Genomic DNA, 27,849 nt, shown 5'->3' on the forward strand with positions numbered 1-27,849 from the left:
ATATAAATTTAATTCCAGATTGTTCTGGCTACTACGTCATCACACGGAGGCTGCTGAAATACCTCGCTAGCTTTGACCTTCTCTACGGACTCTGTATTCTCCTCCAGATCTTCATCCTACTGTTCTCTGCGGGGTCCGACTCTGAGCACAACTATCATCCCTTGGACAAAAACGGAACTATTTGGCTTAACTTTTTAAACACCCACAAATCAGTTGAAGCTGGATTTGCCCGGGCGTTTGGTCTGGGAAGAGAATGCCTCGTTCGAGGAATCATAATCACAACTCTCCTAATAACGGTGGTCCGTTTTACTTTCACTGTTTACCCCTTACAGTCCATTATGATAGTTTGCAGAATCCGGTCACGCTACTTTCACACCATTTTTATCTGCACTATCTTATTTGTTATGCTTATTAAAATTAACCAAAAGGTAAGTCCTTGTATGGGTCTCCTTATTTGTGAAAATATTACATCATTCAACTGTTCGGATACCTCACCTTTAAAGACTGTCACATCAGTGATATCCGTCATGGTGTGCTTCACAATCATCGCATTGATTGGAATTATTTGGACGATCGCCAGCAAGCAGGACAAAGTTATGAAGAGCCTACTGAAAGTTGAAGCCTGCCACCAGTCAAAGAACTACAAAGCGGTAAAAACGTCACTTCTCATCTCCACTATCTTCCTGATCAGCAACTCCGGACCCATAGTTAACAACATGGTTAAAATAGCATGTGGGGCAGCCTCTCCAGATCCTTGTTCTATGCGACTAACCTACAGTCTTGCTGACGTGTTTGAACAATGGCTGCTACCTATTATGACAGTAGCTAACTGCATTATATACACTGCTACCAACAAGAAGATAAGGAAGTTTGCGGTGTGGTACTATGAGCGGCAGATAAGGGCAGTGTGGAGGAGGCGGGGACGCCGGGGAGGGGTGTGGAGGAGGGGCGGAGGGGAGAGAAGGAGAGCGGTCAGATATTCTGCAGTGGGGAGTCAAGGGCTACAGATAAAGGCTGGCCCCGTTGAAAGGCCTTCAATCCTGGCACGGCATCAGTTCTACGATAATAGCTTCTGAGGATTTGAGACAGCCTAAACTAGCTTAAATTGTTTTAGGAATTCTCTTGGTTTTATTGAAACAATTGTTGCGATGATCGAAAATAATTTCAGTGATCATGAATGAATGATTAACCGTCAAAACTGGGCGCAAAATAAGTTATCCAACCTGAAACTTACATTTTTAATCAATTGAGTTTTATGGGATTTCAAAAACTACATAACAGGATTTGTTTATTGTCACATAAATGAATTTAGACGGTGGAATGATATTAATCATTATTTATGTTGAATAAGTTTTAAAACAAGGAAATCTGCATCATCGCTTCTATAGACTTACTTTATGGCAGTGATGTTACGCACCAAAGACAAAAGGATTCATTTCAGAATTTTTCTTGTCCACTATTTTTACCATGCAAATTGTTGTCAGTATTTTTTAATTCTCATTTTAGCTGTATTGATTAAGTAACAGGTTTTGAAAGTTTTCAGTCATCATTGTTGCTTTTACAAATGATTCAGTTATTTACCACATGGAATGATTTTTTATGAAAACATAAGTCATATGGTTTAATTTTCGATGTAATTTAACGAACTGAATAAATTAAGTATGGTTTAAGAAAAAAAGACTCACAACTTTTGATTAATTAAAATAATAATAATCCATTTATCGTGCGTAATAGTGGGAACGTTCACAGAATAAGAAATGAACAAAGGCACTATGCAGTTGGGTGTTCAGATAAACACAAACTATTTTAATCCTAATTCAAATAAAAATTCCTAGGTGAAACTAAAAATAAAGTAGTTTCAACTTTCACCTCAAAACATTCACTCATCTATAATGATCCAAACAATATTTCTCGTAAAGTGCTAAAAATAGAGTCTGGTACTCTAAGTTAAAAAGGACCCTGGTGACTGCGATGACTCAGTCAGATATCATTATCACATCAGTCATGGGTGATAAAGTGACTGATATGTCGTATGATCTTTTAGAATGAAGAGAAGTGGGAGTTATCCGAACCATTTCCTAGATCCTTCTCCTACTGCTTTGTAGTCAGCCTTGTTGAATTTTGCTTCCGATCTTTTCTCTGCAGGGGACGTAATGAAATATTAAGATCAATTCATAAATAACTTATATTTGGTTCGACTTAAGCGCACTTTGTGCTTCACACTGCCATAGAAGATGTTTAATAATAATATATACTGCCTTATTGCAGCATATATTTGATCGATTGTACAAGAGACTAAAAAACAAATAATTTCTTGAGTCAACTAACTTTATTAATATTAACTTACGAAGACCAGGTGCAGCTTCCTCACTGAGATCCTCTTCTAACCTCATCGGAACTGAGTTAACGAAGGAGCAGCAAACAACCATAAGGGTAAGAACCATAAAAACTGCCTTCATTGTGGATTTAGTTTTTATCACCTACATGGGAACAAAGGTGTTATAGTTGTGCCTACAAAGGTGTTATAGTTGTGCCTACGATTAACCATAAAATAACGGTTAGGATCAGTGGTGTCTTGTTGTTTTCCCTGTATTTTTCAAGTATTTTTTTGTCGTTTTTAAAGCTTAACCAAATCATGCAATTAGTGATAAGATCGCAATTATGAATTAGGAAAAACTGAACGTAAAACAAATGATCAAACGAGATAATCAAAAAAAGTTTAAACGGACTTTTTTAAATGAAATACTTCCTAACAAAAAAACACTTTTTAGGGTTCATAAAATAATTTAAGCTCTCAGTCTCAGTCGAAACGGAGAGCTTTTACAAAATTCCCAGCTAAAGAATGCTTACCCCACTAGGGATACTAAGCGGCACATATAATATCAAATAAGCGTATAATGTACAATTATTGATTGTTTCGGGTCCCCTCTCCACAGCTGTGTTAACAGGGATTGGACTACTTAAGGCGGTCTGTGGTATGCAGGGATCTAGTACGTGGTGCAGGCAGATCGGACTTAGTTCCGACCTAGTAGTAGCAGTAATCCAGGAAGATTAGTGAAGCTCGGGGTCCTCGGGGTATATGTATATATACGACCATATGTTAAAAAAAAGTCCGATTACCTAGTTATATCTTTAGTGGCCCCGTGCTCCAGACAGGGATTGGACCACTGAAGACTGGAGAGAGTCTGTGGTGAGCACTGTAATCTAGGAGTTATACGTCCTTCACCAGCATTATTAGTACTACTTGGCCAGGATATGTCATTGTGATATTAATATAAGGCGTATGGGAAGCGAAGATGTTGCATTAATTAGTAATTACATCATACATGGGAATATTGTATTGATGTATGGGAAAGGAGGATGTTTAGGATTTTCTCAGGTGATTTGTGACCTCGATCTTTCGATTGGTTATGAGATTCGTGAGCTATAGGCTTGATGTATAATTGCCTTGATTCACTTAATTGTTAATCGTGCCCAATGAGGTTTTGTAGCGGACAATACTAGATCCGAATAAACTTGGTCTATAAACTTGGTCACAAACGTGCGTCCTTACAACTTTAAGAAGTTTGTAAGGACCGGTAAAATTACAACTATGTTGTTGAACTCAAATTGCGGCGGAGCACAAGTGCCTTTTCGAGAGGTAGTTATATCAATGGAAACCGCATTATCACATTTCCTTGTTCAATTCAGACCCAACTGTACAGATAGCCAAAAATGATATAATTATAATTGCTTAATTATGTTGAATATATTTGACCAAAACCCATAATCATGGGTAGAGTGAACCGCTGCCAGTGTCTCTCTTTTCCAAACAAAAGAAAATGATATTAATTTGAGGAACCGTCCGCAAATGCAAATTGATACCGAGAATGAAATCGGTCGCTCGCTTTTCCCATTCAATAAGCTTTATTACAATACGTAAGCCGTGAATGAATGGGAAAAGCGAGCGACCGATTTCATTCTCGGTATCAATTTGCATTTGCGGACGGTTCCTCAAATTAATATCATTTTCTTTTGTTTGGAAAAGAGAGACACTGGCAGCGGTTCACTCTACCCATGATTATGGGTTTTGGTCAAATATCATCTCTTTTTGATTATAATGTCAGGATAATTTACACAGTCGAAACTTAATAAGGAGGTAATTTCAACGATTTCGAAATTTTACCTTTGAAAACGTTTCCTTGTGTTTAGGTAGGCATATCTGTCAATAACAGACTGAATATAGGTAGCACTTTTTACTCATTCAAGTTGGCATTAAATTCATATATAATGCCATTTTAATATCGTGGGAAAGCAGAATATATTCGAAATCACGAATGAGCAAAATTCTCACCTTTCGCACGTGCAAACTTTGAGCGGACGTTGCGTGCGCATAAAATATTGAATCACCATAAATTTTTGCATAGTGTTATTTAATATATAGTTTGATAAGCATGAAAAGTTTCAGAAGATTTCAAAAAGAACTTGGATCACAACGGGACTCCAAAGTTGGTAAAAATCGTGAAAATAACAATTTTTAGTGATTTTAGCTATTTTAAATGAATTTGGGCGTGTCCCCATGTGTGCAACTTTTCGATTTTCAACTTTAAAACTAGTCTATAACACAATTTAGACCTTTAGGAAGCAAAATTGAGCTCCACAACCCAAGGGATGGCCCAACACCAGAGAATACTAATTCACAACTTTTGTGTTTTTATAAAATTATTCTTCAAAAAAGCACAAACTTCAATAGCGAATATCTTTATGAAGGAGCAAGGTAGGAAAACTTTCCGGTAGATTTTCAGAATGCTTGAACAATTATCTAAGGTGAAAATGTCCTCAGATTTTGAATAAAATTACTCCTTAATGCATTAAAATCGATTTGAAAAGTTGTTATTTTGTCAAAAATCAAGTTTTAAAAACACTTAAATTGATGACGTCATCAAGTGATGATGATGACGATAAATTATTTTTCGATATAATGTAAACTAAAGTATAAACAATTATCTTTAAAACCTGTGGTTCGAAATTACTGTATCTTTTATACTTTTGAATCTACGGACACTTAAATGTAGGCTACAATTTACTGCAAAAGCGTCTATATATATATATATATATATAGCTTCACGACAATCTGTTGTAAAACAGGGGTTCCAGAAAACCCACTTCCCGATACTCCTGCAACATGAAATTTTTTTACAGTCGATTTGGACAAGGTCTAGACGCTCTGCAAAGTTTCAGATCTCTAACTCAATTTTAACATGGTTTTTAAGGCACCTGAATATGGCGATTTTGGGTTTTTTACCTAATTTCGTATAATAGTAGAGGCTCTTACGGGCATTGTCTGCTCCATACGCTAGGGACCCCAGATACACCTTACTAGACGTATTTTTGACCGTAGAATCGATTAAATTTAGTTTTAAGATGATTGGACTGACTTTTTGGGGGTAAAATCGCAAAAAACCGATTTTTGGGCAAAAAATAGGCCAAAAAACCATGTTTTTTGATATTTTGAACAAGTTAATTTTGTTGGCATGTCGGCAAAACGTGCATGGAGATAGCTAAAACACAGCCGCACAAGTTGGTTTAAAAATTTAAAAAATCCCTCTATTTTTTTGGGGGTAAAAATCCAAAAAAGTGGTAAAAATTTTGACTTTTTTGCTTGAAGTTTGAATAATTTTTCGCAGTTGTATTAAATCAACCCAAAAATAGTCACATCGTGTTTGCCTAAATTTTTCCTTTCCGAGAAGTACCCACTTCATATACTTTATCGAAGTTTGAATATTGTCACTCCGCAAGCGTTTTTGCCAAATTTTCGACACGCACTACGCGCAAAAGCATTTAGTTGTTATCAATTGGCATCCGCGCGTTCATCATAAATTTCAAACAGCTATAACTCAGCGAGATTATGTCCGTTCTAGCTCATATTTTCACACCAAATAGAAAACAATGTGATCTTATTGCTGACAAAATATGAATATAATTACTTTATTTGCCTTAGAGTAATAGACTGTCAAAGTTTAAAACGCGCATTGGTATAGCACGTAACTAATAAGGCCAAATTTATACTTCTTAACATATTATCGATCCTTAGACATCATACTATTGTGTCCAATTAGCGGTTAGGTCTCTAAACTCGTAGCAGAAAACACGTTTTTTTGCCCGTAAGAGCCTCTACTATAACATGCTGGCGCGTATTTTGCGCAAATTTCTTAAAAACCTCCACATAACTATTTCTTATTCCTGTCATCTTTAACATTGAATTAGAATGTTTTGAACTTAAATATACCTGCTGAACTACTTTCGATGAGTCTAAATGCCTGGAAAACAATAAAGGGGATATAATAGTATAGGGGGTACATAGTGTTGTGAATATAAGGGCAACGGTTATGCTTGCCAGCATTGTGATATATTACTGGTCTTTTAAAAGTAAACATTTAATGAGGATATGCAAGAAGGGTTCTACCTAGGGCTAGATTGGGTTAACTATTACTAAACCTTATTAGCCCTAATCGATTCATTTTATGGCTCTTACGGTTAGGCCGACGGAAAAATAAAAGGGTCTTCCAAAACTTCGAAGAAAACAGAAAACTTCGGGAAAAAAAAAAAGCTGGTCATGATTGTGCCCTGAAAAGCTTTAGATTGGGCCGATAAGCAATAAGATTTCATGAATTCGTCAGGAAAATAGTAGTTGGCAGGATCACTACAAGTACAATGAAAATTTGGTATTTCAATTTGTCAGTAACGATCACTCACACTGTGAATGCGCAGATCTAAAAAAGAAAGAAATAATTCTCAAATTTCTAAATTTATTTATGCGGATATCCTCCATCCACTTCAGAATTGATAAAAGAATGGAAATAATATTAATACAATCCTAATAATAATAGAAGTTACCCTTTGTACCAAGGTCATCATTTCCGGTTACCACCTATACGAATTACGCATTGATAACCGGGTAGTCCAAAATTAATGTCTATATTTAAAACAGAGTATGACTTTCAGCCCTCCTCCGGATCCTCCCTGCTTAAGCTGCTAGTTCTATGTTATAGGTGATTTAAAGAGCTTGTACATGCTCCCAGTCTTAGTGGTTGAGACCAAGCTGCAAGTGCTAAAAGAGAAAAGCAATATTAACTTGAAATGTCCTAGTTTTTAAATGCACTCCCAGGAAATAACCCCACCCATCCTAAATGATCACGTGTCAAGACAATTTTTATCCGAGTCCCAATTAACGAGTTGAAAACATGGCTTGGAAGCGGCCTATTGGTTTTACATAGCCCAACAACTGGTTCACACTTAAACAGCTCTCAAATGATTAAACTTTAACCAGTGGTTAACAGCACACGTGTACTTAAAAAAACGTTTAAACTGAGTCTTTTAGGAACTGAGCCTATTAGGAGGTGACGTCTCAGCAAGGCCAAGAAGCTGCCGTGGGAGCACTAACTGTGAGGCGTCTTACACGTGCGCCCTGGGTGGAGCTCGAGGGAGCGTTATAATTACCTCTCTTAGCTCGTTAAGTGCGTCAGAGCTGAACGCGGAATTCAACGACCCTCATGAACACTGGTCCGGCTCGAAACCCTCCCCGTATTATAGTAAGAATGTGGCGCTTAATGTTAGGTAGGTTGTAAACCTACAAGCTTAATGTTGGTATTTGAATTATTATTGGTTATCGGCGGGTTTAATCACTCTATAGAGTTAGAGATGGAAGGAAATATTAAAATATTAGGACCGATATTTTTACAAAAATAAAACTGATCTCGAAGTTATGGAATTATTTAATTTCCACACGTCTATGCATATGGTTTATATATTTTAATTTTTATTTAGCACCAACGAATTTGGGACGAAATATAATTGCACGCAATTCAAGTCGTAAAACCAAAAACAGACCAGTGATCTTAAGTTGGGAGGAAATATTAAAACATTAAGACCGTTGAACTTGATATGAAAGTAAAAGAAAAACTAGACTGATGTTTATATGCAGAATTATTTTATTTCCTATGTTTATATTTTTTAGTTTCATCAGTTTTCACCGAAAAATTGGACCAGTTATCGAGTTGGAAGGAAATATTAAAATATTAGGACCATTTTTGGAGAAAAACCAGCAATTGACGTTTTACTTTTGTCATTATATTTATGCATTATTTGACCAAAACCCATAATCATGGGTAGAGTGGACCGCTGCCAGTGTCTCTCTTTCCCAAACAAAAGGAAATGATATTAATTTGATTGACCGTTCTCAAATACAAAATGATACCGAGAATGAAATCGGTCGCTCGCTTTTCCCATTCATTCACGGCTTACAATTTGTAATAAGTTTCAATTGATTACATCAATCAGATGCTGTAAAAATCTCTTTGGGTTGCGTTCGGGTCGATACCTAGTATTTCGGGGTAAGGGTGGTAGTTATTAGTATTACTTATTGAATTAGCTGAAGTTTATTGAATCTTTATTGCCGAGTACAGCTGCCTTTGGGTAGTTCTTCTTAATCTATTACAATTGTAAATGAATGGGAAAAGCGAGCGACCGATTTCATTCTCGGTATCATTTTGTATTTGAGAACGGTCAATCAAATTAATATCATTTCCTTTTGTTTGGGAAAGAGAGACACTGGCAGCGGTCCACTCTACCCATGATTATGGGTTTTGGTCAAATATCATCTCTTTTTGATTATATTGTCAGGGTACTTTATAAAGTCGAAATATGCGCTGATACGATGAAGTTTCAACGATTTCGAAATTTTTCCTTTAAAAACATTTCCTTGTGTTTAGGTAAGCATATCGGTCGATCACTGACTGAATATGCCACCTAATACTCATTCAAGTTGGCATTAAATTCATATATAATGACATTAAACTGTCGTGGCAAAGCAGAATTTGTTGGAAATCACGAATGAGCAAATTCTCACCTTTCGCACGTGCAAACTATGAGCGGACGTTGCGTGCGCATTGAATATTAAATCGCCGTAAATTTTTGCATGTAATTGTTTTATATATAGCTTGATAAGCATGCAAAGTTTCAAAGTATTTCAAGAAGAACTGTAATCACAACGGCACTCTAAAGTTGACAGAAAATGACGAAAACAGCAATTTCCAGTGATTTTAGTAATTTTCTATCAATTTGGGCGTGTCCCCACGTGTGCAACTTTTCGATTTTCAACTTTAAAACTAGCCTAATGCACAATTTATACCTATAGGAAGCAGAACTAAGCTCCACAACCCAAGGCATGGCCCAACACCAGAGAATACTAAATCGCAAAATTGACGTTTTTATAAAATAATTCTTCAAAAAAGCACAAACTTCAATGACGAATATCTTTATGAAGGAGCAAGCTAGAAAAACTTTCCAGTAGATTTTCAGAATGCTTGAACAATTATCTAAGATGAAAATTTCCTCAGATTTTGAATATAATTACTTTTTAATGGTGTAAAATCATTTTTAAAAGTGATTACTTTGTCAAAAATCAAGTTTTAAAAACGGTCAACTTGATGACGTCATCAAGGGGTGTTCATGACGTCAAATAATTTTTTTATACAATGTAAACTAAAGTGTAAACAATTATTTTCAAGACCGGTGGTCGGAAATGGCTGTATCTTTTATACTTTTGAATCTATGGACAATTAAATACAGGCTACAATTGACTGGCAAAGCGTCTATCCCTGAATATGTATATATATATATATCACGACAATCTATCGTAAAACAGGGGTTCTAGAAAACCCACTTCCCGATGCTCCTGAAACCTGAAACTTTTTTTGCAGGCGATTTGGTCAACGCCTAGACGCCCTGAAAAATTTCAGATCTCTAACTCAATTTTAACATGGTTTTTAAGGCACCTGAATATGGCGATTTTGGGTTTTTTACCGAATTTCGTATAACAGTGCTGGCGAGTATTTTATGCAAATTTCTTAAAAATCTCAACATAACTATTTTTTATTCCTGTCATCTTTGACATCAAATTAGAATGTTTTGAACTAAAAATAAATCTGCTGAACGACTTCCGATGAGTCTTAATGCCTGAAAAACTCCTGCCGGAGGCGGCGGCCTTCGGCCGCCGCCTCCGGCCGGAGTGCACGCTTCGCGTGCACGAAAGAGGCTTGTAACGTGTACCAAAGGGGGTATAATAGTAAAGGGGGTATATATACATATCACCGGAGACTCGCGGGCGGAACAAAATATTGCACGCGCACGCGCGTGCAATATTTCATATGTCCCCGAGGGCGCTAGCCCGAGGAGGACATATTTTCGTATAGCACGGAGGGCCCATCGGGCCCGAGTGCTATACGATTTTTCCGCCCGCGGGTCGAGGTGATGTGGATTATATCCACCAGCGGGCGTATTACAGTTAATATATAATTTTATAAATAAACAATGGAGCTTGTATAAAAGTCAACTCTAGAAAAGGTCGCCACTAATTGTTGTAACCATGGTAACACGTCACGTGTTCAATGTAAGCCAATCATAAAGGGCTTTGTCGTATATAGGGGCTCGAGATGCACTGCATTCCCAGGCCGTTACGTGGGAATAATGAATGTAATGTCAGTGACGATGAATATCAATAATATAGGGGGATTATAGTGCTGATGTGTATTATGTAGTGTGTTACAATAACTTTGATATAAATCAAAATATCATGTCATCTGCTCACGAGCTGCATGAGCAGCCCTACCGGACACAAAAATGAAATGTATAATATTATATATATAGTCAGTGTAATATAAGGAATTTCACATGGAGACGATACAGAAACTGAAAATATTTTAGAGAACTCCGGGCTATATTGCTACTGGTCAAATTAAATGTCACTTGTTAGCGGGCTATATCATGAGCGGGCTGTAGAGATATCGGGCCCTTTGACAGCGGGCTGGTGAGAGCCCGCTATGCGAAAAAGCGCACGCTGGTGGATATAATAGTAAAGAGGGTATAATAGTAAATGGGGTACATAGTATACCCACAATAAATGCAACGGTCGTGCTTGCCAGCACTGTGATATTGTTGTTCAAATTTATTTTTTATAATACGACATATACCGTAAATACTAATAATAATAATAATGAAGCAGACCAGTAAATATTTCGAATAAACTAAAACATCAGTACGTAAGTACAGTGGACAAAAATAAAATAGCTAATTATAAGTATAATTAGTTGAACTTGAATTGCAGTTGGAAGTATTTTAATTTTGATCGCGAGGATCGTTATCGGTCTAAATTATACTTATAGATTACGTGCCGGGTTAAAAATAAATAACCGATGTTATCCTTCAGTGTGTGTGGTAGTGGTACTTGTACAACTCAATCGAAGCCGAACTTTTAAAAAGCTTCCTCGTACAGATAAAAAGTTTGAAGTTGGAAGAATGACACTATTAGTATTAGTATTACCAATACGCGGCGCGACGAGGCGACAACGTTGTCCCCCAAATAAAATGCCAATTGCCAATGCAAAACAACCCGGCGTTGTCTGACCTGAATTCTTTCATAATATTAAAGTCATTAAGCATAGCTTATAGATGAAGGCCAATGAGGTATTCTGGTATTAACTTTAAGGGTTTAAACTTAAAGAGGTATGACTATAAACTTAAGGTAGACGGTCAGTGACTGCATGGCCGCTTTTATTCGCAGTTGTACGCTGGTAGTTATAGTGGTAGAACATCGATACTGATACTGATAGCAAGTTACAGACTGTAACTTATAGTTATACAGTCGCATGACCACGGAGTCGGCGCGGCACCGACTCAGCGTATATTTGAAAATGTACTACCTGTACGTGGTACATATTATTTTGGTGATCTTCCATTTTTCATCATGATTTCAATGTATTTAGTTTTACTTAACCAATCGAGCATTGCCATTAGCTAACGCATAACGACCTTCAACCTGTTAGATTTTTTGAGTGGTTGCGCCGCGGGATATAGGACTATTAGTATTACATTGGTTAAGGTTTAAAAACGTTGTATTATACTCCACGCTGCAGGCTTGCCACTTCGTGGCCCGCCGACTTTGGTTATGTATTTCAAGTATTTCAGGATTGGGTTATAGGTGGAGTCTAAAAATAGTTTAACATTATTCGAAGACTAAACTTATGACTAGAGAAATTTTAATCACAACGCAAACAGTACGTGTCTTTATCTTTCGATCGAAAACAGAAAAGTCGGTCGAAAAGACGACTGATAGATGGCATATTTGATCGATACAAGTTTTACTTTTAGGTATAATAGTAACTCAATGGTGAGCCTACAAGTCTACACGGAACATGGTTAGAACAAATAGGATGCTATATTTCCAACAGTACTCGTTTCCTTCTTTGTATCATCTTATTTGTAGTATAGCCGAATAAAATTCATACATTATTTGTGAATTTCAGAATTTAAGACGAAAACATGTGACATGACAAGACAATCTTCAATATTTTAAAGCTAGATTTCTAGATATCCCAACTTGAACTTAATATCTGTTTAACGCCATTTTCCGAGTAATCTTACGTTAAGAACATTCTTGAGATTTAAGCTGCTTTAATGAAAAGTAGCAGAAGCATAACCGAAACCACCACAGTGCCATATTGTTCATGTTCACAATCGTTAGAAGTTTGGGCAAAATTCACTGAATTCCTCCGCATGAATACCATTCTTAAATATGAAAAGCAAACAACTAAAAGTTAAAACCTAACTAAAGATAATGATTAATGATAATAAAATACAATTGTCTAAAATGATCTTAAAATATTAATTAAGACAATTAAATAATTAAACTATACATTTCTTACGTCAAACTGTTGTCAATAAGAATCACTTTCTCTAAATCAGTTCATTGAGCGACCGAAATTCGTCATTAGTCTGAAATTCAGTCTCAAGGACCAGGACAAAGTTTGTCGCGGACGCGTTAGACGTGGTGACCAGTGACGTCATAGCTACTGATGACGTCATAAACATTGATGACGTCATAGTCACGTGTGACGTCACAGTAAATGTACAAGGTTTGTCAACAATCTGAGCTACGTGGTCTCTATCTTCCAGTGCAGGGTACGGAGAATTGTTGGCGGTCAGTGACCGTTGCAGCCTATTCAGGAGAGAGGTGATCGCTGGACCGTCCCGTATTGGGACCGACACTGGGCCATTTGTTGAGGGAATCCAGGGACAGTGGAGTAGAGGGGCCCGTTACCAGCCATGGTGGGTAGAGTGGCTCCTGAAAGGAAGAGACTTGTTAGCGGGTACAGTGACAGTTATTATTATCAGACCATCAAGATTCAAGAGGGTGGTGTCCTGCTGCAGCGAACAGTACAATAACATAAATATGGAACTGCTTGATCTGTTTCATAATGCTTGTCATTTTTACTGAAAACGGGCACTCGACTTTTGCTTTTGTAACGTCATTATTAAAATATTCTAGACTAGAGTCCTCATTTGATTATCTTGGTTAATTATCGGTTTTAAACCTTCTTTAAAACACATGCGCAGCAGTGACTCAGCAAATTCAAATGTAAAATGACTACCTTTTAAAAGACTTACCGAACTGACTGTGAGACTGAGGGTAGTTGACCAGAGCATTGTTAGCTAGAGGGTGTTGGAGATGGGGATGGTGGTAGCCGTGGATACCGTGTCCAGGCATCATGTTCCCAGTGGAGAGTGGTACCCCGTACCCCCCGAATAGGTCACTGTCCAGGTGGCTGTCTAAAAAGGTAACTGGGTAATTGATTGGGTAATTGATTGGGTCATTTGGGGATTAATTGTGTACAAATCATATTAAGTGGCGATTCTTTCTGAAATTATCATCGTAAAGACCGTGATTGTTTATTATTATTTGAATTAAGAATAAGAAATTAACTCACTGGGAATGTTGATGGTCTGCTGGTTGGTGTCAATACCTTTCTGGGCCATCTCCCTCTTCCATTTGGCTCGGCGGTTCTGGAACCAAATTTTAACCTGAAATCGAAATGTGTTATGGACACGAATTTATGAAAAGTACACACAATGAAATAACAATTAAATCATCCGAATGTTGATTAAATCAACTCAAAAATAGAGAAGCGAATAGTAATCAGCAAAACAGAAGTGAAACAGAAAGTGTAAGTACCTGAGTTTCAGTTAGCTGTAGAGAGTAAGCAAGTCTAGCTCTTTCGGAAGCACTGAGGTACTTCTGAGCATTGAATCGTCGTTCTAGGCGGAATAGCTGGGATATCGAGAATATCGTCCTCACTCGTTTCTCCTTCTTCGCAACTTCTCGTCTTACATCGTCCTCTGCAATAAAGAATTGGTTAGTTACTGAGTACAAAAGTTAGGGGTTTGGTGAAATGTTTGGACCAATTTGTCAGTGAATAGAGTATTTTCTTCTCTAAAATAAGCTATCAGATCAGTGAAATGCTTAATAAGAAGGTATCAATAGGACTAGTACATGACTTCGCATTATCTACTAACGACCAGGCCGGAATGCAAAACATTTACTTTATTTTAGGGCGTGCTTTCACAAACACGGCAGATCACAACCCCCAAAATCAGCGGCCCGAGAATTGTATCCGCATTTCCAATCAGCCTGTCGAGCAATTCCCCGTTGGATACCATCACAACCCACGTCACCAGCCACACCAGCACAAATACCCCCAAAACAGCAGCTCCGACTCCTTCATAAACCTTGTTAACTCACGACCAGCTTGCTTGTGGATCTTGTCGGAGGGACCGGTATAAACTTATAAATATGACAAACTAATGGGGGTTAGACCAGATATTCCTCACTTCAGAGCAAGACGGGTGATCTAGGAACTAAGGTCCGAGCAATATTACACCAGCGACTGATACCTACAGTACTTTATTAGATTTTCTCTCCGGTTTTAGTTTAGTATATTTTTCCTCTCCCCTGGAGGGCAGTGTGAAGGGAGTTAGTGTAGATGTGAGGAGTGTAGGTGATACACTGAATTTGTCAATTATAGAGTGTGGGAGGAGTTGAAGAGAGGAGAGAGGGAGAAGAAGAAGAGGAGATGAGCTTCCAATACTCGTGACTCCAGGCAGAATACTCGGTCCTTTTGAGGAAAGTACTCACGGCTCCAATTATTGACATCGTAAAAGTACTTACGATCCAATAACTATAGATCAAGAGGATAAGACCGCTGGAAATATTTCCCTCAACTTTATTGTATTTGTGAAACACATCGCTGCTAGCACACGCACCTAACACAAGGAAAGGTCCCTAAAAGTATCCTTTTATGATTAGCCACACTTCCTTCTTGTGGAACTGCTTCCGTTACATCAGAACTAAGAGTGATAAATGGCCCGAACTGAATATTTCACTACCTGTTGTGAGACATTTAAGTAGCAGACGACCCTTTGAAACACATTCCTCACAGATTCCCTTATCGTAGTCTACGTTAATACCAAGTCACGTGGCAATGACGTCATGTCACATGATATAAACCGCAGCACGTGACCTACAAGCGTTGCTAAGGAACAAAGCAGGGATAACACGTGACACTCACGAGGGTTCTTATCAGCAATACTGCAGGGAGGGACTGAGACTGATAATTCAGAACAATTCATTTCCCAACAAATTATATTATTATTTAAGTATTTGAGAAGCCGTGAAAACAAGCCCAGCCACTCACACCTCCCCCCATCTCCCACGTGACCCAAACCTCCCAGTCAGGTCCCAAACCAGAAAACTTTCAATCTAGTAATCCACAGATAACGGCTCCCCAATATTTGATAAACTGCATAAAATTGGTTTCAATTCACACGCGTAGAGAGGGAAACAGAGCAGGGAATGGGTGGTTAGAGAGAGAAACAGAGCAGGAAAGCTAGACGGGCCACCCCAAACAGACAGCCCGGTCCCTAATTAAATCACTTCACAGTACTCAGTATCATATCTGGGACCCTTCCGTTAAATCTTTACTAGGCTTCTCCGCTTAACCAAATACCATTATATTACCTGACAAAATGGTAAACATTATCCGAAAGATTGGAGCTATTGCCGTCGGTGACGTAGGGGCTGTGGAGCCGCAGATTTGTTGGTGTGTACAGGATTGAAATTAACATTTTCTTATCTGGGGAAACCGATAATCTAGGGACCGATACATGAGTGAAATAAAATTTCCAGTCAGGATTTAGAAAATCTAGAATTTATGTAATTAGTATGGACAGAAGCCGTACATGAACAAAGAGTCGCTAAAGTCAGGAAATTATTTGAAGGGAAGGAATTGTGGGGTAGGATCTGAAATACATTGAAAATTTAATGAGATCTTGAGAAATTGGAGTTCAAGTGATAAAGGGGAGTTAGGCGTTAGGTAAATCAGCTACATCCCCGCAATCTAGATCCCTCAGCTAATAAAAATCTAAACGGGCCCACCTAAATAGCAGTTGGAAAACCGTTACAGTGTGGCAATCAGTTAATTACAGTTTAAATGGTAGTGCACAAGCCACAATTAGTGAGCTTGCTCCAAGTACTTAATAACCAATTAGGGGTGATTAGAGGGCCGCTGGAGTCCATCAAGCAGAGCAACTACTGGCTATTTAAGTGGGGGGTCAAATGTGGGTCACGTGCTTTTCAAGCAGGAACAGTAATATTGCAACGGTTATACTTTCTGTTATGGTTAAAATTATCCGACTTATTCGTTACAATTGGGGAGATGGCAGTGCACTGTATTTGAGTATTAGGGAAGCAGCATTGTAGTTTTATTGACCATCTCTAATACACGGTTAGAGACAGAGAAAATAATGTCTAGTCGGTGAATTTGTAACTATGTTGTGACACGTGGTACCCACGTGACACACACCAGTGAAATACCACACTTCCCACAATTACCTCATTTGAGATCTCCGTGATTGTTCCCCCATAATAATTATGTCTGTCACAAGAGTTCATATAAAATAACTTCCTAATGAATTGCGCACTAATGCTCTGCTCCCTCACAAACAGTATCCGCCAAATCACCACTACAACAGGGTCCTGTGCACATAACGAGACTGGAGCAGGGAGCGGGTTTTAGCAGGAAGACACGGCGCCCCCGTCAATCACAGATTCGGAACATTTACCGGTTTGGGGCATCGGCGAGGCGGCAATATCATCTGGTTAAGACGTTATAGTGTGCGGGAATTTTAGTGGAGTACTGTTGATTTGAGATGAGGATTAAGTAATATGGGAAATAAGGGGTAAATTGAAACATTACTTTGCTTGTTGGATGCCGCTTCAGTGACAAGTGTTGGTTACAACGTGACATTATCAACCAATAAAATGCTCCTGTTTCAACCACGTGGCCCATTTCAACCAATGAAATCGCCTCGTTTTGAACTGTAACCCGAAGCTGCACAATAATCACATTTAAAATGGGGCTCGTTTTTAGCCGCAAATCCGTGTCGCCAGCAAGCTGCAACTTTTACTGAACTACCAGCCAATCACAACAACTTCTACCCTCACCAGCCAATCAGGAGCTAGAACCACGCCACGTGTCCTGTAGCGATCCAATGAGAAGCCAGGATTCGGGGCACTTGAGCCCTGCACACTTCACTGATAATGGGGGTATGACTGCTATATATACATATCACCGGAGACTCGCGGGCGGAACAAAATATTGCACGCGCACGCGCGTGCAATATTTCATATGTCCCCGAGGGCGCTAGCCCGAGGAGGACATATTTTCGTATAGCACGGAGGGCCCATCGGGCCCGAGTGCTATACGATTTTTCCGCCCGCGGGTCGAGGTGATGTGGATTATATCCACCAGCGGGCGTTTTACAGTTAATATATAATCTTATAAATAAACAATGGAGCTTGTATAAAAGTCAACTCTAGAAAAGGTCGCCACTAATTGTTGTAACCATGGTAACACGTCACGTGTTCAATGTAAGCCAATCATAAAGGGCTGTGTCGTATATAGGGGCTGGAGATAAGAGATCCATACTGGCACTGCATTCCTGGGCCGTGAGAATAATGAATGTAATGTCAGTGACGATGAATATCAATAATAGGGGGATTATCATATAGTGCTGACTAGCAGGAACCCGTCTACCCTAAAGTGGTGTCAAGACTCGAGAGACTAAAATAATTATTACCTATTTAATTTGCGTTTTTGACACCACTTGGGAGTCCAAATTTTGGGCACTAAAATTCTTATTCCTTGGCCAATTTTTTACTTTTTCATGCTGATTTGAAGGCCATTAAAGCATTTGACCCAGTCAAAAAAGTTTCAGTTGTATATCTTTTACGGTTTTTGCGGAAAGTCGCGTTAAAGTTGATGCCATGGTGTCAGTAAAATGGCACGGAACCATATATATCGTCTCGCTTTATATATAGTAAGATGTGTATTAATATTATATGTAGTGTGTTATAATAACTTTGATATATATCAAAGTATCATGTCATCTGCTCACGAGCTGCATGAGCAGCCCTACCGGACACAAAAATCAAATATATATATCTCCGTGCTATGAAAATATTTTAGAGAACTCCGGGCTATATTGCTACTGGTCAAATTAAATGTCACTTGTTAGCGGGCTATATCATGAGCAGGCTGTAGAGATATCGGGCCCTTTGACAGCGGGCTGGTGAGAGCCCGCTATGCAAAAAAGCGCACGCTGGTGGATATAGTAATGAGTTAATCTGTGCTTTGTAAACTTCCGCACGTGTGAATGATAGAGGAGCTTGCTGGCTGCCCATTGGCTCGTTACCACAGTTACTATAATACTGCACTCTTATTGGTGGTTTGTCGTGACGTAACCACCGGTGATTGGGTAACTTTTCACACGGTTTTGTTAATAGGACTGATGTTAATTACGTGGATCAAAGCTGGCTGTATAATTTGTTAGCGTCAATTATTGTTTGAAATGATGACCGAATACCGGCGGCGGTGCCAGGTCGTCCTTATTTTGCACCTTAATTTTAACGGTCCATGACAGGAGCTGAGAGGATGCTCTGAGCCTGGAACATGCTCTAAAATCAACCTGTTACCTCCACCTAACACCTCCACAGGTACTTGCTCCTTTATAATATTACTTCAGGACTAGTATGGGAGTCATGATCGGGCCGGATTAAAAACAAAGTATTGAGTAGCGACTTTACAAAGGTACTGACCTTTCTTAATAATTTCGCCCTTTTTCGGCAGTTTCTTGTTTTCAACCCACGAGTACCACGCAACTGTTTTACCTGAAATCAATGAAATTCGTCAGTAAATTCACCAGAATAACGTCAGTAAACTGACCCGACACAGGACGATAATTATTATTCGTCAGTAAACATCTTTAGCCGCACCTTTATCAGCCGATAATTTGATCAATCAATGTTATGGGTAGGCTGTCACGTGAAAGGTTTCAGGTACTGTGATTTGGTTGCCGCTAACTTGATTAATCTTACGTCTAACCTGCGAGTATTTTAACATGGACAGACGGTCAGAAAGTGACAACAGGATGAAATGGAACCAAAAAGTTTGAGAAAGTTCGGAAGATTCTGCGGACTGTTTTTAATGGATTGAAAAGTTGGCTGGGTCATTTTCAGGTGCGAATTTACTTTGAATTGTGCTCGATATTATTACTGTAAAAATTGGTATAATTTGATAAGAGAGGAGAAATTCATAAATATTTTAACACTTTTAAACTTCAGCTGGTGCGATTGGATAGAATACAGATATTTTATTATTTATACTACAAACCATGAAAATAGCGGGATAATTTAACTAACGGTTTGTTTTAACATTCTGAGGCCGCTACATGACACATACTTCAAGTTCCAGCACGTAAAGAAAGCATTTCAGACATTCCGGCAAATTGTTTTCCATTCGCGTCTACACACCAAATCAGTCCCTACCCATAATAACTCTCACCTACGTTCAAAATACATGACGTTTAGCTCTTGCCAGGGGCCGAGGGGGGTCCCCATTTTACACCTCAAAGTGGCAAAGAAGCCCCCCTTATGCTCAGGTTTAGACTACTGTTTTGAATAACCGTGAACACATTGTTCACGCCAGTTTACACCACCTCTCCCAGTCTCCCCCTACACATGGCGTCATACAATGTTACAACATCAGAACTAACTAAGAATACCGTCTGGGGGCAGTGAGATCACTACTGTATCTGTTACAGGTCATATGATATGTGACACTGTGACATTTGGCACCCTACTCCTCCTTCTTTTCCAATACACAAGGGACAACGGAGTGCTATTTTTAGCGGGATGAGATATTGGGTTGGAAGCTTATCATGTTGTATGGAAAACAGATGTTTAGAAACTTCTGTACATGATTTTGCTGTGCAGATAGGTCCTAGAATATGTACTTTTCAAGGTATTTTTACTTTTCACTGCATTCTTGCACTTTAAATTACACTTTATGAATGTTTCCGAGGACTCAAACTTGGGGTTATAATGTTGGGAATTTGGAAGGAAAAACTAAAAGGAGATTATTACATACATGTACGGATACGTCATATACCCGTATTAGATCTAAATTCACATGCTTCTGACACGTTACCATAGCAACACAACCACGTGACCGGTCATATCCCAAATATACCGTGTACACTGTAGTCACGAGTGTAAAGGCAGAAAATATGAGCCCATAAGCTTGAGGGGGCTTGTCACTAATGACAATAGCTATTCTTACACCGACTGTCACAAGACCTCACTTCTCCCCGCTGATCGGCAGATTACTCGCCCACGTGACCTGGTCCCTGGCTCCCTACTGGCTGGGTGCCAGATATTTTGAACTGTAACATTGATGTTAATGCAGTTATACTTGTCCTGCAGTCCTAACAATGATCTGCTCGGTCAGTCCTCAGCAGCTCATGTATTAACACATTGACCCCCCTACTCTTAGGTATTACAACCACCACCGAACAACAAACTTTCTCGATTTGGTTTTGTCTCAAAATGTAGCCCCGTACCAGGGAGCTCCTGGTACGGAGACCCTAGTATAGGCTAAACCACATCATAAGCAGTCAGACACCAGACGTAGTCGGGATTATATCATACCTCCTCACTGACGTATCATAGCCCCTCTCTCTCTCTCTCTTTCCTACGTATGACGATAAAGTTCTCTGTTCTAGCAATGGAAGGAATTATGAAGGAGCATGAACATGCCTGAGAAGAGTCTGGCTGGGGTACCCCTGAAGGGTAAGAACGTGAGGTGTGTAGACACGAACACAGAGGGTCGGACCAGACAACACCTCAATATTCACACAGACTTTCTATTAGATTCAGTGCAATTCCGTGGTGGGACAGGGCGAGTGCAGTGTTTCAAAACTGCATGGTGTCAAGCTCGCAACTGTTAAATAATGGAGGTCCATTTTATGATTATTGTTCAGATTGTCTATTTTATAAGATTACAGCCAGGCGCTGGAGGTCTTAACACAGTTTGATGAGCAGATTTTGCATGATTCTCATCACTCCCATCAAGCTGTCATCACATCTCTACAGTTGTTTACACAGTGCTACTCTCCTCGCAATCTTGAATCTTGAGACTCAAAACAATACAGTTTCCAACCCGCACATAATTCACAAGGTATTTATTCCAAACCCTGATCACGACTGGACACAAGTTAGCTGTTTTCTAGCCTAAAGGCTCACATTTACTCCCCAACACCATTCTCCACAGAGCCCTGGTGCCCCACGAGGACAGCTTCAGAAGTCTCAAAACCACTTGGAGAGTTGTTTGAGTTTCAACTGAGATGTTTGATCTGCCTCTCAGACGCTAGTTACTACGTCTACCTGTCCCTCGCTATAATTCCCAAATAGAATTAACCTCTGACCTTTGATTTTCACAGGCCGAGTGGATCCCACGGATCTGATTGGAGCCCCCTGATCACGTGATGATTTGAGAGGGTATGATGGGTCGAGGGTTCTCCACAGAGCCTGTCCGTACCTAATCCCAAAAAGTGGGTGCTGGATTATGCATGAGAATGAGGCGCCTAACCGTCTGGCAACACTCCGCTCAGATACTTTGCATAATACGGGGTAATCAGATGCAAAAACATGGGATCACCTCAGCAGAACAAGCTCTAATGAGCCCCAAATTATACCTAATGTCCACTTAATAGCTGGGGTCGAGTTGAGCTTTTGAAACAAAATACAGAGGTTCAGGATCTGCAGGGTCCGGGTAAACGAGGATATGTTATTAGTATTAGAACGGAGCTGGATTTACATAGCATTAAACTCTCAAATCCTTACAATTTACCTGAGTACTACCTAAAACTACGACATCCCGCCGTCCAATCCGGGACAAAGAGGGTCCGTCTCTCTCGTGATATGGCTGAGGATACCAGTTAACCAGCACCAATCACAAGATGGCCAGTCGCCCAGAACCAATCACAAATCAGATATGTCTCCCCAGCTGTCTTGTCCACCAATGAAATACAGCCAGGTTTGCTAGTTTGTTTCAGGAGAAATTCTCCCGGAGGTTTATACTACATTATACCGGTGTTAAACAGCCTCTCTCTCTTCTTCGGGAGAAAAGTTAAATCTTTTTTCGCTCCTCAAAAGTTAAACGCGCGCTCTGCGGCTTCTAAAATACTGCGTTATAAAGCGTTATGGGATTCAAATTTCAAACTATATAGCAAGTGTTGTGATATGTGACAGGGGTGTAGAGAGCTTATCAAATATCCGACCTAGAGCTTGGCAGAGCATCACTAAAATTAATGGCCTCGAACGGCAAAAATAAACACGGTGAGTTGTACACGTGGTATGGGGGAACAACACACACACACAGTCCCGCTGTAAGGTCTAGAATAGCTGGGGATCGTGTAAAACTTGAAAAGTTTCGATAACATCTGAAAACATACGGTAACCATAGCAACAGTTGCCCGCTGAGGTGTGGAAAGTTGCTGTAGTTAAACACAGTAGACTACAAGCCTTTGTGTATGGGGTGTCGTAACTAGCTCCAACAACAGAACACAGTACTTGGGGTCAGGTGAGAGGGGGTTAATTGAGGCTCTTATCTAATGGAAATAAAGATAATGTGCTGCCGGGATTATCTCAGAGTCATGTCAAAGTGAGGATAATTCAACCGTGTCCTGTGGAGGAGAGATGTGAAGGTACGGCGGGTGTTTAGGGTGGAGAAGGTCGGTGCCAGTGGATGCCTTTTACCGATTCTCTCTTCTCATAGACGAGAAAACTTTCCAATGGCCACGTGTTGATCAAAGGAATGATACACTGACTTGATAGAATCAGCACCAAATTTTCGATTCTCGTCAGAGCGAGTGTGTGTAGGGGTTTGAGAAAAAAGGGGAGGCTAAGGAGTTGTGATGATACGCGGTCACCGAGGCTAGCCCCCTTCCTACGCAATACTTTAGGTAGTATACCCCACTTGGAACTGGCTAAAGTATTTAATACTTTCCATGGAATAAATGTCATGAAAATATTCATCACACTACTCCGCGGACAGGAGCAATGGTGTAGGGCAGATTTTAAAGTTGGACAAATATGATTAGGGCGGCCTGATTTTATTATAGATTCCCAGCTACCGCCAGTCTTCTCCTGTTTATTCACCCCTTTTCCACGCCAGCATTTCGTTACCCAACAAAAGTTAAGATGCTTAAGAATTTAAAAGCCCGGATGAACTCGGGGTGGAATTTCGGGAAAAGTGGTGGTACAGCAGGGGGGCAGTGGGATCCCCTTACTAAGGACGAGTTAGTGATACAACTCCAGCTCGACATGGCAGGTCTAAGAGGTACATAGTTAACCCAGACTCTGTGAGGACGAGAAGTTAGCAACAGGTAGATCTTTTTAAAAGTTGGGATTATTATTTTCTTTAGGGCTGGAAAGCTGTCAGGAATGTGTTGAGAAGCTGATTTAGTGTGCGAGGCTCTGAGGGAAGTGGACTGGAAAAACGTGTCGCTATCAGGAGGGAGTCGATCATGATGGGGACAGTTTGGGGGGAGTTAGGGGTGACGTGCAGTTGTAGCTGGGTTTGTGGTTCACTTTGTTGACATGTTTCCTGTCCTTACAAATTATTCAATACCATACTTGGGCAACGGCTGGCAAATCTATGAGAACTTGAAAATATGTTTGTACGGATATTAACGAGATGTTTCGTTAAAGATATAATTCTATCACGTAGAATTATACCACAAACCAAACATAAAAAAGGAAAAGTACAGCAAATAACAGCGTGGTAAATAAAACAAAGCAAATAAAAGGTATCGATTCTAACCTGCAGTTGGAGAGTGCTCTGCTTTCTCCTCGACAGTCTGGTCAGGTGAAGTGTGGAGAGTGGTGGTATCTGCAGGCATGGAGATGTTCCTCGGGGCTGTGGTGGAGGGAGAGATGTTGTTGCAAGGCCGGGGAGCAGCAGCCTGACTAATATTAATAGGAGACATTGAGCAGCGAGGGGTGGTGGATGTTGGGGTAGTGGTGTTGTCAGGAGAGGTGGTGTTGCTGCAAGATGAGGTGGTGGGACGGAGAGTGCAGGGAGACAGTGGACGAGCACACCTGGAGAAAGGTGGAGCGGTGTAGACCGTGGCCTGGTGCGAGGTCGGGTAAGCTACAGTTGTGTAGCAGTGCTGATCGTAGCCTGGGTAGAGGTTGGGGTAGCGGTTCTCTACGGAGGTGTCTGTGGCTTGCACCCCGTATTCTAGCACGTTAAGAGGTTCCTTCTTGATTCCTGTTTCCATTGTCTTGATATCTGTAGTAGAGCTCAAAGCAGAGACGTACATCGGATGGGAGCAGACAAAACTAAAACACACAACAAGGATAAGTGAAGATTAGTTTATGAAAAACGGGGTCATTCGTATGTCTTTACTCACGCATCGGGTCTCTAGCACGTGACGTGATCACGTGCCGCGGTCACGTGGTTATTGCTGCGAGGAGAGCGCGCGCGTTTTGACAGTTCCAGCTACGCAGTGAACTGCAGTATAGAGAGGAGAGAGAGAGCTTAAAAGTGGAACATAAAATTAAAATATTTTGCACTGAAAGATGCCCGGCCGATTAATGATTATCGGAAATTTAATTAATTTTGTGTCAGGGTGATCTAAAGCCTAATCCTGTCTCTTGTCACGGTCAAACAAAATATACACATATATATTCACAATTCGTGCAGTGAACTCATGATGTAGTACAACTCTTTATGAATTTTAGCGAGACATTTCGATCCTCCGACCAAAATGCAAACTTTTGTTACCAGACAGCATCGCCGGAATTAAACCCAGGAGTTCTGTATATCGGTAAACCCTGGACGCTGGTTGGCTAACGACCTGTCACGTGACCTGGATACTGTCACGTCATTGGCCCGCGTTAACCGGCAACAAGTCTACAGCCCCAGAATTAGATATTATAATTGGGTGCAGTAACTATATTATATACTCACCCCCTCCAATACAACTGATAATCTCAAGTTTTTGGTTTTAAAAAGGGGACAAACCGATCAATATAGCTCAATTGAAGAAGGACGGTCGGGAGTCATTTGACAGTGAATCAGTCAACAGATGTCGCTAACTGGAGGGGGAGGGTAAAATCACATCTCACATGACTCATAGTTTGGAGGAGGATTTAATATTTCAGAGGAGAATTGTATCAGCACTCCAACGGGAACCTATCGGTCGTCTTGGTGCCGTGATGCCATGGTAACCATGGATACCATGCTATTTAGCGGACTTGGCAGTTATAATTTGAGTCAGAGGATTTGATTTACGGTTTAAAGGAGCTGATTTAATCCGAAACAAAGACAGTTAATTAACAATTATCCAGTTGCAGTCAGACGGTTGTAAAGGCGGGTGTCAGTGAGACTGTAGTAGGGAGACAGGGGGAGCTGCTGCACCTCTCTTTCTCTTTTTATACTAACACCTGATGACACGTCATGACGTACTCCACATACCGTGGACATTCTTGAGCGTGACCATGTTAGTGGGGAAAATAATTTGTAGTGGATATGTGGGCATGAATATTGATGAGATTAACCATAATTTTAATGATTTCTGGTCGAAAATTCGGGTTCATTACTCCAACGTTTCCCTAAAAGCTTATGCTAAGTTATTTTACAAAGTCATGCTCAAAAGCTTACGAGATTTTCACCAAGTTCATTGTGAGATGAACCATAATTTTAATGATTTCTGGTCGAAAATTCGGGTTCATTACTCCAACGTTTCCCTAAAAGCTCATGCTAAGTTATTTTACAAAGTCATGCTCGAAAGCTTACGAGATTTTCACCAAGTTCATTGTTCACTCAAATAATCCATGTACTTTCAGTGAGACCATTCTAAAACGAGGTGTTACCCTGGCCCTTGTATCTATATCCAGATTCCCTCCGTGACCCTCAACTCGGCACCCTATAGGTTCTCACCTCTCACACTCTCCCCTCTGATTGGTCCCCATTAGTCACATGACATCCTCCCTGCCTCCTGATTGGTGGATACCATTGTAAGGATTCCCCTCAGCAGTCTGAACAACACGGGCCCCACCTACCGGAGATAAGCGGGTTTAATGAGGATTGGAAAAGAGAGTGAGAGAGGGAGGGAAGCTGGACAAGGTAGCTGCAAGACCACCGTGAAAATATCCTGCTGGAGAGAGATAATGGGTGGTAGAGGGGCTAGTTGGGGGTAGATAGGATCGTCTGAGGAAATGAGAACGATAATGCAGGGTCTGTCATCGTTTAGGGTGAAGGGCTGTGGGGGACAGTTTCTTATTTTAGTGGCCAGGGTGGAGGGGACAGTTTCTTATTTTAGTCAGCCAGGCTTCTCCGCCGAAACGACAATCGGAATGTTGAATGGGCTAACGTACGTACGTGTCTGGCTCTAGTGGAATCTCGATCGGTTTTCAATTGAGATTTAGGCTTTAGACTTCTTTTGAAACTTTAGCAGGTCAGGTTCACCTAAGTACTCTTTAACGTCTGCGACAGAAAGTGCACACTTCAAAACGATCCCACAAATTCACACTCCATTACCCACCACCACTACAAGTACTGCTGGTAATGAATTGCCCATTACACCCCCTCTTTATTACCCACTCTCCTCACCAGAGCCCAGCCAGGGCAATTCAGCGAATATTATTAATCTAACTAAAATTACAATTGTCGGTTTTAGCTGACGTCCGATTGAATTGCTGCGGGGGGCCCGGTATCAGCAGGTCATGAGTGTCCGTCAGGTGAGGAGTGGGGACCAGCTGAGGATCTGGGGTACAAGCCTGACAGCCTGCTGGCTACTTACAGTGCTACAAAAACCAAAGGGGGTAATGATCACTTCAAAGGAAAATCGTGGTGAGGAATTATGTCTTGTTGGGGTTTATGTCTCAAAAGAGAGGTCAGGGGATACTTGGCAGAGGTTTTAAATTTATATGCGTCTTTAAAAACCAATCTTAGAATGGATGTCTACTCTAGAATAAGATAGTTTAACCCCCAAACTAACGTTTCCAACGTTTCCAATACTCGATTATTGTTTCTTGGTTCCTTATTCTATGACGTAGTTTACTGACCCAGCTTCTTATCCTGCTAGCTACATCATAGCCATTAGAAACAGCTCTAAACTTTGAACAAAGGTTCCGACTTGATCAGTCAATGAGATACGATTACCTAATTCCCTTACAGTTTGGACTTGGAGGAACAGCATCGCCGATGAACCTAGTTCCAAGGTTTATTTAACCTAGGAGTAGATTACTATGTCTACCTCTAATATTCCCGCCTATTCCTACCCTTGATCTCGGTTAGAAGAGAGTCTGTGATCATTGTCTATGAAGTGTGCCTGAAGGCATTTGCTTCCCTGGTGACGCAGTTAAGATAACAGTGCTTGCGTCACTAACTGAGACTAAGGATTATGTCAACACCATTAAATGTTAAAAGTGTGACGAGTCATGATAGGTGAACTAATGAGCCGATTTCCTGTGTCAATCAATTACCAATTTTAGTAATAACATCACAGGTTGAAGGTCACGAAACAGCAATTGTTCAACAGGCTGCATTTCACGACTTGGACAATGGACTA

The 27,849-nt window shown here is 40.2% G+C and overlaps 1 protein-coding gene across 5 annotated transcripts in view; it reads right to left on the minus strand.

Moving 5' to 3' along the window:
* Positions 1-12,324: 12,324 nt before the first annotated feature.
* LOC134814079 (homeobox protein HMX3-like) overlaps positions 12,325-27,849 on the minus strand; it is a 35,853-nt gene continuing 20,328 nt past the window's right edge. Inside the window, exons 1-6 of one of the 5 annotated variants that reach the window (XM_063822082.1) lie at positions 24,093-24,695; positions 19,028-19,099; positions 14,048-14,211; positions 13,803-13,896; positions 13,483-13,656; positions 12,325-13,159 (exon numbers count right to left, since the gene is read on the minus strand). In XM_063822082.1, coding sequence (XP_063678152.1) covers positions 13,038-13,159; positions 13,483-13,656; positions 13,803-13,896; positions 14,048-14,211; positions 19,028-19,099; positions 24,093-24,594 — 1,128 coding nt within the window. In that variant the 5' untranslated portion in view covers positions 24,595-24,695 and the 3' untranslated portion in view covers positions 12,325-13,037. Of the gene's footprint in view, positions 13,160-13,482; positions 13,657-13,802; positions 13,897-14,047; positions 14,212-19,027; positions 19,100-24,092; positions 24,696-27,849 lie in introns of those variants that run through there. The other 4 variants (XM_063822083.1, XM_063822087.1, XM_063822084.1 and 1 more) reach the window with 4 other exon arrangements.

This window comes from Bolinopsis microptera, chromosome 4 (genome assembly GCF_026151205.1).
Source record: "Bolinopsis microptera isolate Bmic1 chromosome 4, MBARI_Bmic_1.0, whole genome shotgun sequence".
NCBI classification, from domain to species: domain Eukaryota; kingdom Metazoa; phylum Ctenophora; class Tentaculata; order Lobata; family Bolinopsidae; genus Bolinopsis; species Bolinopsis microptera.